At 36.6% G+C, this 13,622-nt stretch overlaps 1 protein-coding gene across 3 annotated transcripts in view; it reads right to left on the bottom strand.

The window, feature by feature from the left end:
- LOC135196922 (meiosis-specific nuclear structural protein 1-like) overlaps nt 1-13,622 on the bottom strand; it is a 508,419-nt gene that overhangs the window by 75,740 nt on the left and 419,057 nt on the right. For all 3 annotated transcript variants that reach the window (XM_064223758.1, XM_064223759.1, XM_064223757.1), the window contains exon 10: nt 13,103-13,267. In XM_064223758.1, coding sequence (XP_064079828.1) covers nt 13,156-13,267 — 112 coding nt within the window. In that variant the 3' untranslated portion in view covers nt 13,103-13,155. The remainder of the gene's footprint in view (nt 1-13,102; nt 13,268-13,622) is intronic.

Raw genomic sequence — 13,622 nt, 5'->3', positions numbered from 1 at the left:
ACGCCTTGATCCGTGAACTCCCAACATCCCCCAAGGCGCGTGATTCAAAAGTTTTTGGCTGGTAGGCTGTTTTTTGTCTGGTAGGCCTATAAGTATTTTTCCGCGAATTTAAAAAAAAACTTTTTTGAGTCGACGTATGATATGTCCATTCGGCACACGGGAGACATTTTGACTCGACGTTTAATACGTCCATTCGGTGTAAGAGGGTTAACAGGTTCGGAAGAGGCAGTAGGGCTAGGGGTGCATTTCGCCAAAGAGGTGGCGGGAGAGCAACTAGCCGATGGAAACACCTCCGAGGGGGACGCGGGTCGCGACCTGCCCCAAGTCAGTGAGAACCCTCAGGTAGGAGGGAGACTGTTCCTCTATCGTCACAGATGGGGGTTCAGCAATTGGGCACAAAGTATTGTGTCCAAAGGACTGGGATGGAGCTAGATCAAAGGTCCTCCTCCATCCAGAACCTTCTTTCAAAGACTGACATCGGAATTGATGGAGTATGCTCAAGAACTCCTTCAGAAAGGAGTAGTGTCAGAAGTCAGGCATTTAAAATTTCAAGGTCGCTTGTTCAGCATGCCAAAGAAAGGCTCAACCAAACGAAGAATAATTCTAGATTGTCCCGTCTAAACTTATTCATTCGTTGCGACAAGTTCAAAATGCTGACTATCTTGCAGGTGCAGACCTTACTTCCCCGTGGGGCCGTCACCACCTCTATCGATCTTACAGACACATACTATCATATCCCAGTGGCAAGACACTTCCGCCCGTACCTAGGTTTCAAATTAGGGAACCAGGCATTCTCCTTCAAAGTAATGCCCTTCGGGTTGAATGTGGCCCCCAGGGTACTCACAAAGGTGGCAGAGACAGTAGTTCAACATCTAAGGTCTCAGGGGATAATGGTAGTCGCGTATCTGGACGATTGGCTCGTTTGGGCAACAACCATGCCACAAAGCAACGGTCAAAGTAATACAGTTTCTGGAACATCTGGGGTTCCAAATAAACAAGACCAAGTCCAGACTAACACCGGACTCCCGCTTTCAGTGGCTTGGCATTCAATGGGACCTAAACTCCCATACTCTATCAAATCCGGCGGCCAAAAGGAAAGAAATAGCCAAAGCAACAAAACAGTTCCTCAAATGCAAACAAACATCAAGGAGAAACCAGGAAAGGATCCTAGGTTCTCTCCAATTTGCCTCGGTGACAGACGTTCTACTGAAGGCAAAACTAAAAGACATAAACCGGGTCTTGCGCTCGAGAGCAAACAACAAGTCTCAGGACAAATTGTCAGCCATCCCGGCGATACTTTGTAAACGACTCCGCCCCTGGGCGGAGGTCAAGAATTTATCAAAATCAATTCCTCTTCAATTTCCCCCTCCGGCATTAGTTATCCACACCGATGCTTCACTAAGCGGTTGGAGAGGATACTCTCAGTACAAAAAAGTACAAGGGACTTGGTCCCCTCAGTTCCGCCAGCTTCACATCAACGTATTAGAAGCTATGGCAGTGTTCCTCACTCTGAAGAGACTCCTACCAGCCAAGAGATCTCATATCAATCTGGTACTGGACAGTGCAGTAGTGGTACACTGCATCAACAGAGGCGGCTCCAAATCAAGCCATGTGAACCACGTCATGATAGCCATTTTCTCCCTAGCAGCCAAGTACAAATGGCACCTATCCTCCACTCACCTAGCGGGAGTAAGGAACGTGATAGCAGACGCCTTGTCTCGATCAGTTCCTCTAGAGTCGGAGTGGTCTCTGGACAGGCGTTCATTCCAGTGGATCTGCCAAAAGGTTCCAGGACTCCAAGTGGATCTTTTCGCTTCACAGGCGAACCACAAGCTCCCGTGCTATGTGGCCCCCAACCTGGACACTCTGGCTTATGCCACAGACGCCATGGCCATAGATTGGAATCAGTGGAAGAAAGTGTACATCTTTCCTCCAGTGAATCTTCTTCTGAAAGTTCTGAACAAACTCAGGACTTTCAAGGGACAAGTTGCCCTAGTAGCCCCCGATTGGCCCAAGAGCAACTGGTTTCCACTACTTCTGGAATTGGGTCTCCTACATCAACGGATTCCCAATCCCAAGCTATCTCAACCAGTACAAATGAGGACTGTGTTCGCTTCCTCAGGAATTCTCAAAACCCTAACTTTATGGACTTCATGAAGTTCGCGGCTAAAAGAGATGCAGACATCGATCCTCAAAACATCCTTTTCCTAGAATCGGATAAAAGAGAATCGACCCTACGTCAATATGACTCGGCTGTTAAGAAACTAGCCAATTTTCTGAGGGAAACCGAATCTCGAACCATGACTACCAACCTGGCTATCTCCTTCTTCAGATCCTTATTTGAAAAAGGTTTAGCAGCCAGAACTATTACTACCAATAAGTCCGCTCTAAAGAAAATATTTCAACAAGGTTTTAAAATACTTAACAGATTCCTATTTCTCGTCTATTCCTAGAGCTTGTGCTAGACTCAGACCAACAGAGAGACCTGGCTCAGTTTCATGGTTCTTAAATGATGTTCTCAAACTGGCTTCAGATACTGATAACGATTTATGTGGCTATATACCCCTCCTAAGGAAAACATTATTTCTTTTAAGTCTGGCCTCAGGCAACAGATCTTGTACTTTATTAAACAAGCCAACCCAGATTCGTTCCCCATAGTCCACGACATTAGGGCAGTAGCTACCTCAATCAACTATTTCCAACATATGAATTTTGATGATCTGAAAAAGTACACAGGCTGGAAATCGCCGACAGTATTCAAACGTCACTACCTGAAATCCTTAGAATCTCTTAAGTTTCCAGCAGTAGCAGCGGGAAACACAGTTTCTCCTGACTCTGCCTAAGTAGTTTAGTTATAGATCCAGATCTCCTTTCTACCTGCCTCACTGACATCCTTCCTGTAATCCTGCCACCAGGTTCTACTCTGTTTTGAGCCTTAGCTGCCAAAAAAGCTATAATTGTGATGTTTTCCTTATTTTTTTGCTAGGATTACTCACACCTGTAAATAACCTATTATATTGTCTAGTTTTAAGGTTATTGTAAGTTATCATAAGTTTACTATAAGTTATCATAAGTTATATTAAGTATATATATTATAACTTCTGTAATTATAAGTTTTTGATTATAGTTCTCTAATTTACTATGATTTTTCTTATTCCCTTCTTGTATCTTATTTTACACCAAACTTGTGGCCATTTCTCTGGTACTATTTCACGAAGTGACAAGGGATTTTGACAAAGGAAAAATCTATTTCTGGGCAAGGGCCCGTGTCACCCGGTGAAATCCCACCCTGCTTTACACCCACCGTTGGGCCCAAGCTTGACCTTTTAACTCCAAGGATGGCCGCTAGAGGCGCTCGTGCTGGCGTTGGGAGCGCTAGTAGTACTAGTAGTTACTGGTGTGGGCTGTGCATCAGCCCTCTCTAGCAGGGGGATTTTGTAGATGGATGGATCTAAATGGTAAGAGACCCGTGGTAGTGGTTTCACTCGCCCCAGAAACCATACCGACGCCTTTTATATAAGGTGAGCGAGTCAGAATACTCTTGACATCCCATTTTAGTTTTTTCTCTGGTAATGATAGTAATATTTACCTTAGAAATATGTGCTAAAAGGATACTTCACTAGGCGACACGGGGCCTTGCCCAGAAATAGATTTTTCCTTCGTCAAAATCCCTTTTATGGTGAATTTTTGAAAAAAACATTTTTTTACATCCATGTGTTACAAATTCATGCATCATTCTGATAATATTTTCTCTTTGTTGCTTTCATCGTTTTACAATGTGTTATATACCAAAATTATCAAAATTTAGTGTAAAATACAAAGAAAAAAATTAACTCATTAGCTTTAACCGTTTTACTCACAGCGTGATTTGCATACAATTATGTATGAAATTTTTTTTCGCGCTTTCATATATCCCAATATTTATATATGATAATTATATTTTTTTCCATTTCTGATGGTTGTATACTAAAATTCAGGTAATGACAAAAGAAAGAAGCCAAAAATGAACTCTTAATCTTGAAAACTAAGCGTGCTGTGATTTAAAAAAAAAAAACATTTTTTTGTGCTTCAGCGCTCACTCCCGAATCCCACTGCCATACAGGAGACGATTTTTAAAATACCGCTTCGGCGTTTAAGGGTTAATAGTTTTCTCCATATAATCAAAATCATCATCTTTTATTCCTCAAAGAACAGGTAATCTCTACAAATGGTAACATTACATCTCATAAGGCTTAGATTATTCTTTTAGGCCTATAAATCATTTTGCAACATATAGGCAGCTTAAATGTAGCATAAAACTTTAACATTCAAAGAAAACTGGTTGTAATTCATATTCCTATTGTATTCATCAAAAAACAGATAATCCCTACAAATAAATTTATTGATAACAGATTACTGTATATCTCAGAAGGCTTCGATTATTTTTTTAGTCCTATAAAACATTTCACAACATACAGGCAGCTTAAACACAGTCGAAAGCTTCAACATTCAAAGAAAACTTGTATTAATTCATATTCCTACGTTGAAAATGTTGTTATGACTGTTGAGCTTATTAGGTCTACTGTCATACTGCAGCAGACGTAGTTATGTTGACCAGTCCGAGGAGCATGTAAAGTGTGCTTTCATTGATGGCACAGCTAACCTTATCACACCGCACTTTGAACTTAGCAGCGTAAAAAAAGAAAATCAGTCCAAATCACACAGATTACGAATTATACCAATGCATAAAAGGGATCATATTTATATAACCATAAGAAAAATGGGGCTAGCTGTGAATTCACAAACTTTTCGACAAGTATGACATTAGAAAAAAGTATAACACTACTTGGCAAAAAGAATCATGTTGCATGAGATTTGAGCACCACTGTACATCATAAAATGCACTTTTGTGATAAAAACTATTAAAATAACCAAGTATCAAAATTTTTAGTGGGTTTTACTTGAGTTTTAACTAACAAAATAGGCTGTTTTCAGCATTTTTATAGGGGTTCCAACTATTTGCGGGTTCTAACTATCCACAGGGGGGGGGGGGGGGGGTGGGGGGGGGGGGGGGTCCTGGTATGCATCCACCGTGAATACGGGAGGACCACTGCATTATGATATTCATTAATCATATTAGAGCGAATTTTCTTCATCTGTATGTTAGCGAGATGTTTTGCTTGTCTTTCCCTCATTGGCATGATGAAATTCTTGCCGGAACAAAGATAAACATAAGTAAAAGCAAGCGAATGTCAAAGGTGAAACTCGAATGTGTACACTACATGAGGTTTGTGCTTGCACTGAAAGGTGGTACTAAGCTGTCCCTTCCCTTCTGTGACTCATGGAATCTCTACAGATGCCATTGCTCACAATTTCTTTGACAATAATTATCAAAATTTACGATAATAGAAGAAATATTGCATTTTCTTGTGCAGATCAATGCTTTTGGCTTATTGAGTTATGTTTACTAATTACCCTGTAACTAGGAAAGTAAGAGGAATTTTGAAGAAATATTTCGTATACGTATTCTCCATTGCCATATGAAGCTTCATGAATTTTTTCATGACTGCAATTTTTGCCCTATATCCCCATATACAGGCAGTCCCCGGCTTACGACGTTCCGAAGTTACAACACTTTTCAATTATATTTATCAGAAATTATTTCCAGGTTTGACGATGCATGTGCCAGGGTTACGACACCTACAAAGCTGATCTGGCAGAAGAAATATGACTCCAAAAATGCAAAATAATCAATATTTGAAGGTTTTTTTGTTGAAAAATGCAATATGAATGCAATTTACATAGTTTTTAATGCACCCAAAGCATTAAAAGTAAGGTTTTCTTAGGATATTTGACAATGTTCTGGCTTACAATGTGTCTCAAGAATGGAACCCCTGCTGTAACCTGGGGACTGCCTGTGTAAGGGTACCGGCCGGCCCCCTTAAGGTTGGATTCCAAAATGGGACTGGGAATTTTGTGGAATGTGATTTACTGGTAGTTTTTGGAATGCTTTTATCTGCAGCATTTATTATGAAGTTTGAGAATGATTTGCATGTGGTATTGTGATCTTGATTATGTGGGAATGGTGGTGGTATATTTTGAGTGTATAGGATATATTTATCCCAAACAGCTTTTTGGATATTATATTTTATAGTAGATGGTAATATTTTAGTATTAATTAAGTAGTTCAGGACAATATGGAAATGGTCGCTGGTATATGGTTCGTCTAGGACATTCCATTCTTTAATTTCAGAAGCAGTCTTGTCCTATGTGCCTACAGATGACAATCCCACTAACTGGTTGACACGTGAGAAAAGGACAGAAATGATCTTGGATAGTTCTTTCTGGTGGTGGGGACCCCCTTGGTTAAAAAAATTTGGGTGGGTGGATACTTGTACAGGGTAGGGAAGAGGGCATTTTGGTCAATACTGTAGTTAAAACTGGGAAGGATTCAGCAATGTTAAAAAGGTCTATAGGAGCATAGCATGGATCCCACAATTTTTTAATACTTGTAGGAGTTCAACCATGTGAGAACAATTTGTGAATTGACCTTGGAAAAACTTCAAGAGTTCAAGAGGCAAAGAATAAGACTATGTCCTCGTGCAAAAGTAATTTTTTCAAGAGGAATACAAGAGTTTGATGAATGGGTAAGAAAACTTAAACTAGCTCTTGTACACCAGTTGAAATTTTACCAGGACAATGGGGTAATAAGGTGTAAGAGCAGACTAGAACACGCACAGTTACCCAAAGCTACTAAGTTTCCAATACTATTGCCGAAGAGCTGCTATGTTACTCGGGCAATTATTAGAGAACATCATGATGCTAATGCTCATATGGGTGTAAATGCAACTGTGACAATTGTCAGGCAAGAGTTCTGGATCCCACAGATCAGGCAACTATACTTGCCGCACACTAAGTTGGCGGTGATGGCCCACCCACTTCATTAGTTCGAGTCCTTATCCTTATTTTCATAGAAAATATTTTGATATTATATAATCTTCTTAACATTTCCTATGTGAAATGTTAATTATTGGAGAACTAGAGTTAGAAATTCTTTCATGGAATTAAAATGTCATTCGGAGTAGGAAAAAAGAATTTATATATATTACAGGAAATCGAAGCCGAAGACAAAAAATTATTGTCGAATGTAAACAATAAATGAGTTTTATAAATGATCAAGGACCCAGAGAGGAAATGCTCCGCCAGAAATCTTAAGAAGACACAAAAGATGAAACAAATTTTAACAAAGTCATTTCTTATTTCAAGAAAAGCAATATTCCACTCAAAAATATAATTGCATGTGCTACTGATAGTGCTCCATCTATGACTGGCAGATACAAAGATTTTATTATACTCTTGAAAAAGGCTGTCCCTCAAGTATTTTGCACACACTCTGTAATACATCTTCAACTCTTAGTTGTAAAGCAATTAGGGGGACATCTGCATGATGCCCTTAGTGCTGTAATAAAATGGTTAACCATATTAATCAAATTCTCTTCGAGGCTGCCACTTTCGTGAACTCTGCAGAGAAAATGGAGAAGAGTTTGAATGCCTTATAAGGCATACTGAGGTGAGGTGGTTATCAAAGGGGACTTGTCATCATCATTTTATTGCACTTTGGCTAACACCCAGTTTGGAGAACAACTGCTTGCAACTAAATGGGATGTATTTAACTTATCAGATAATTTAAGAAATCAATTTACTTAATAAACAGCTCCAAGGGAAAAAAAATTGATCTCATATCCAGTAAAGGTGCCATTACTGCTTTTGAGATGACTACAGCTATACAAAATTAATATCAGACATTGTGCATTTGTACAGTTTCCTTGTTTGGCCTCAATTAACAGAGATTTGCACAATGATGACCTTGAATTGTATGGTGAATATTTGTTAAATTTGCATGAAATTATGCAAGCTTGGTTTAGTGACCTACTCATGATGGATATTTACCAACTTGGATGGTAATTCCTTTTGCAGTTAATGCTGTTGAAGTAAATGTTTCTTTGCTACTTTGCTAGAGACCATTGAATTACAAAGTACTGAAATATTACACGCAAAATTCGAAAAATAAATGACAGTGCTAAAAAGTATTCACTACATACTTTGGGATAAAGCACAGCTCTATGGTATAGCTTTTCCATCTTCTTACCTGATAGAATCAGGATTTAGTCAGGTTTTTCACTTATCAAAGCTTGAAATACACTCGACATTGTGAAAAAGGGTGCAGACTGATCTGCAAATATCATTGATATCAATGGAGCCAAACATAAAAAACTTGCGGAGCAGCATCAACCCCAGGGACCTCATTGAATAAAATCTGCATTATTTCATAATTACTCACTTCACTTAAAATTGTTTATACAGGTGGCCAACGGTTAACAGCGCAATCGCTCAGCGGCGAATCGGTTTTACAGCTGTCATCAGAAATATTCATTAAAAAAAAAAGGCATTATAAGATATTTTTACGGCACAATTTTCAGATAACAGCGTTGCTAGCGCTGTTGTCTAACGAGTTCATACATTTGTAGAAATGCCGTTCAGACCATAAAGGTTATGCAAATTATATTAACAAATTTTATGGAGAGTTATTACATACGTATTAGGGTAAAATATATGCCTCTGACGCTGTTCTATGCCGAAAATATCAAGTTAAATAAGTGCAAATTTAGCTATGGATATGTCGATTTATAAATGCTCATGCTTTTATGTTAAAAATGTGTATGAAAATGTATTACGTAAAGGGTATTTTTATTTTTGTACATAAATATGATACAAATTAAGGCAGCCTTTGTAACTACCTTCCATGTTGTCAGGGGATTTATTTTCCTGTTCGTTCTTGTCCGCCACTGTTCCGAAAAATGCATGGTGTTATTTTATTAATTATGCATCTTTTCCATAAATCCTTTAAAAACTTATACCTTACTTCACTGTATCCAATAATATTGTATGTATTCTCATATTATTGTAATATTATTATAAAATACTATGGCAAATCTAAGCCAGTATTCTGCGGAGCAGCCAATGTGGTTTGAAATCAGCTGATGGCGAACACGAGTTTGTTTCGCCATAACGCAATTCAGAGCGAATTCTCTTGCTTCTGGTTAGCATAAACGAATATCTAGATACTTGACTTATATGAGACAAGGTTATTTGTCCTTATATGTGTTTTTAGGTGGAAATATGAATTGAATATGTCTCGTTGTGAATGTGAACTATTTTTTTTTTCGTTAACAGATTACGTTGGTGGCATGTTTATTGTGTAAAAAAATTATGTGATTCCTTTCGCAATTATCCTTTATATAATCGTATTACGAACTTTACGTTATTTATCTTATATCTGTGTGAAACCAACAGTAATATGTTTTCTTTCAAGCACAGTAGTTTTCATTAAAATTATTTTATCTCAATTTCTCTAGGGTTTTGTTTGATGGCATACGTTTACTGGAGTTTTATCCTTGTTGCCGATGTACGATAATAGTCATTAGCAGCTTGAACAGTTTTTTCAGCTTCAGTTATAACTAGGTTTAAATTTAACAATATATTTCCCGATTGATCTTTGATCTATATTGATCTTTTATCAATAGCGAATAAAGTTATTACATTAAGATATCTCAGTTCTATTCTATACATAACGCCATTTATAACAACTACGGTAATGTTGTACTGTAGTACGATGTTTGAAATACAAGCCAAACAGACGTTATCCAATTCGGTTGTACTTAGCAAAAAAAAAAAGTTTTTCTTGTTCGGTTGTTCATGGCTGTACACGTTCACGCAACGAGTATAACTCTAAAACAATACTTTCATCATTCTCTTTTGCTGTTATTAAACTTATGTAACTAGAAGATGGATAAAGTTAGGCTATTGTAATTTGGTCTCTCATAAAATCGGACTATCGCAAGACAAATTATCGTAACTTGAAACACTACAGCTAGTTGTACACTGCATAAACCTTATTATATCTTTACATACTCTAGACACCCAAAGGATTAAAGCTAGGCTTTTTTCACTTTACAGTATTTATAATGCTGTACTGTACAGTACTACTACTGTACACTAAATTCTACAGTACTATACTGCATAAATATAATTTTACTTATTTCGCCATTGTGGGATTACGGCGCCTTTGACTGGTCTAGAGTTTCGAAAGAAGGTGTGCAGCAGCTGTAGGCTTTAAAATCGCTTAGCGTTGAAAATCACTTAGCGTCAGCGGCCAGGAACGGAACCCCTGCCGCTAACCGAGGGCCGCCTGTATTATGAATTATTTACTAGTGTACATAAATGCTCTATAGAATTTAATTGTTAAATAAATTTATTTGCATTAAATTAGTTTTCCTTCGAAACACACCATAATCATTTACCATTTCTTTAAGTTTTTATGTAATTCCTTCACTTTTTCTAAGTGAAAAACAGAATAAGCTTTTTTTTTGTGGAATAGCTACAAGGGTTCACCAGAAAAAATTAAGAGGAAAACAGGTCATTGGATTAAAAAAGGTTGAGAACCACCTCTTTAAGGGACGAGCAGTGTTTACTAATGTTAAAGCATCAATGTAAAGTGCAACAAATAAAGAGGTGAGAGAGGCAGAGCTCTTAAGCTCTAAGATAACAGATAAATGCTATGAAAATTTCCAGAAAGCAATGCGAGACACTGAACTGACCTTGCACAAATATGTATACTGTATTATGTAATGAAGGTATAATTCCCAAAATATAATTAGCTTTCCATTTAGAAATGACAGTAAAGTGTGTAACAAAATCATGTGATCACCTTCATTATAACAAAGGATGCTATACAATTCATACAGAATTTTTGTGCATTAAAACAAGCGAACATCTCCAAAACCTTCACCAACAGTGTGTTCTTTAACCCTTAAACGCCGACTGGACGTATTTTACGTCGACATTTTTTGTCTCTCGGGTGCCGACTGGACGTATTTTACGTCGACATACAAAAGTTTTTTTAAAAATTCGCGGAAAAATACTTTTAGGCCTACCAGCCGAAAACTCTTGAATCACGCGCCTTGGGGGATGCTGGGAGTTCACGGATCAAGGGTTGTTTGTTTTGTTTACAATCGTTACGCAGGCGTGAATTTCTTTCTTTGCCTCGCCACTAAAAGTATTCTGTGACACATCTCGGAAATTATTTTGTCACTTTGACATAATTTTTGTACTATTTTAAATTAGCCGTTACATGAAGTATTATATATGGAAATGTGTGCATTTTTATGTAGAATACAACAAAAAAATACTCATGATTGTAGCTTTTATCAGTTTTGAGATATTTTCATATAAATAACAATAAGTGCCAAAATTTCAACCTTCGGTCAACTTTGACTCTACCGAAATGGTCTAAAAACACAATTGTAAGCTAAAACTCTTATATTTTAGTAATATTCAATCATTTACCCTAATTTTGCAACTAATTGGAAGTCTCTAGCACAATATTTCGATTTATGGTGAATTTATGAAAAAACTTTTTCCTTACGTCCGCGCGGTAACTCTTCCGAAAAAAATCATACATGCGATTGTGGTAATGTTTGCACCATTTTAAAATTAGCCGTTACATAAAGTTTTATATATGGAAATGTGTGCAATTTCATGCACAATACAACTAAAAACAACCCAAGGTTGTAGCTTTTATCAATTTTGAAATATTTTCATATAAAAAAGCATAAGTGACAAATTTTCAACCTTCGGTCAACTTTGACTCTACCGAAATGGTCAAAAAACGCAATTGTAAGCTAAAACGCTTATATTCTAGTAATATTCAATCATTTACCTTCATTTTGCAACAAATTTGAAGTCTCTAGCACAATATTTCGATTTATGGTGAATTTATGAAAAAAATAACATTTTCTTTACGTCCGCGCAGTAACTCTTCCGAAAAAATCATACGTGCGATTGGTGGTAACTGTTTGCACCATTTTAAATTAGCCGTTACATAAAGTTTTATATATGAAAATGTGCGCAATTTCATGTAGAATACAACAATAAATAATTGAAGGTTGTAGCTTTTCTCATTTTTGAAATATTTGCATATAAATCACGATAAATAGAAAAAAAACCACGTTCGGTCAACTTTGACTCTACCAAAATGGTCGAAAAACGCAATTGTAAGCTAAAACTCTTACAGTCTAGTAATACTCAGTCATTTATCTTCATTTTGAAACAAATTCGAAGTCTCTAGCACAATATTTAGATTTATGGTGAATTTAAAAAAAAAAAACATTCCTTCCCTCCGCGCGCGGATTCTCCGCCACAAATCTCCGAAATGCATACGTCCCATTCTCGGAATATTTGCTCAGTTTCATATCAGGCATTTCATAGAGTTTATATATGAAAATGTGCACAATTTCATGTAGAATAAAACGAAAAATTTTTGAAGGTTGTAGCTTTTCTAATTTCCGAAATAATTGCATATAAAAAAAATATATATATAAAAATTCGACATTCGGTCAACTTCAACTCGTCAGATATGGTCGAAAACTGCAATTGTAAGCTAATACTCTTACAGTATAGTAATATTCAATTATTTGTCTTTATTTTGAAAGAAATTGGAAGTCTCTAGGACAATATTTAGATTTATGGTGAATTTTTGAAAAAAATATTTGTTTACGTCCGCGCGTTACGAATTCATGCATCATTTTGTGATAATATTTTCTCTGTGTTGCTTTTATCGTTTTACAATGTGTTATATACCAAAATGATCGCAATTTAGTGTACATTACAGCAAAAAAGTAACTTGTTACCTTTAACCGTTTTGCGCACAGCGCAATTTGAATACAATTATATATGAAATTTCGTTTTTGCGCTATCATATACGTATCGCATTATTTATATATGATAATGATAATTTTTTTCATTTCTGATGGTTGCATACTAAACTTCAGCCAATGGAAAAAAAAGGAGCCAAAAATGAACCTTAATCTTGCAAACTAAGCACGCTGTGATTTAAAAAAATATATATTTTTTCCGCTTCCGCGCTCACTTCGAAACACCTCCGGCATACGGGAGACAATTTTTATTTTACAACTTCGGCGTTTAAGGGTTAATTAAAGCAACCTCAGCAAAATGCTAACTGGTTTACATGTTTACAACTGGATATTTATTACAAAAAGCATACCTGTACTGAGTTCCTTGTAGAGGTTAAAAAAAATTCTTCTTTTATCCTTTAAATTAACTGTGTAAATGCTGGAGTTTTGACAATAGCTTAGGTGTGTAATATGACATCAGCTGAGGAGCATGCTTTAGTAAGAGCTGTTTTTCTTCCTCCTGTAGAATTTCCTTCCTGAAACATTACAAAAATATAAACTTAAACCTTTTCAAATATTAAGAATTACATATAAAACAGGCATGTTCTGTCACTCACTGTAAATCATAAAAGTTGTGAATTAAGATTTACAACTTTTTAGACCTTAGACTCCTTGTTAATGACATAACAACAACATAAGTCATAACAACTGCTTAATTGACTCTATGTTTATTTCTTTTGTGTACATAGCTTTCTATATCTTACTCAAAATACCAATTTGCTTCATATCATCAAGTTCTATGAAAGTCAAGTACTTGCTCATTGATTAATTGTGACAATCAATAGGAGTCAAGAATTTCAATTTGGTGACTTGTAGCTACCTAACATTCTT

The sequence above is a fragment of the Macrobrachium nipponense genome, chromosome 18, assembly GCF_015104395.2.
Source record: "Macrobrachium nipponense isolate FS-2020 chromosome 18, ASM1510439v2, whole genome shotgun sequence".
NCBI classification, from domain to species: Eukaryota; Metazoa; Arthropoda; class Malacostraca; order Decapoda; family Palaemonidae; genus Macrobrachium; species Macrobrachium nipponense.
Note: the sequence above shows the minus strand (reverse complement) of the source record. Positions and strands in the feature narration are given on the sequence as shown.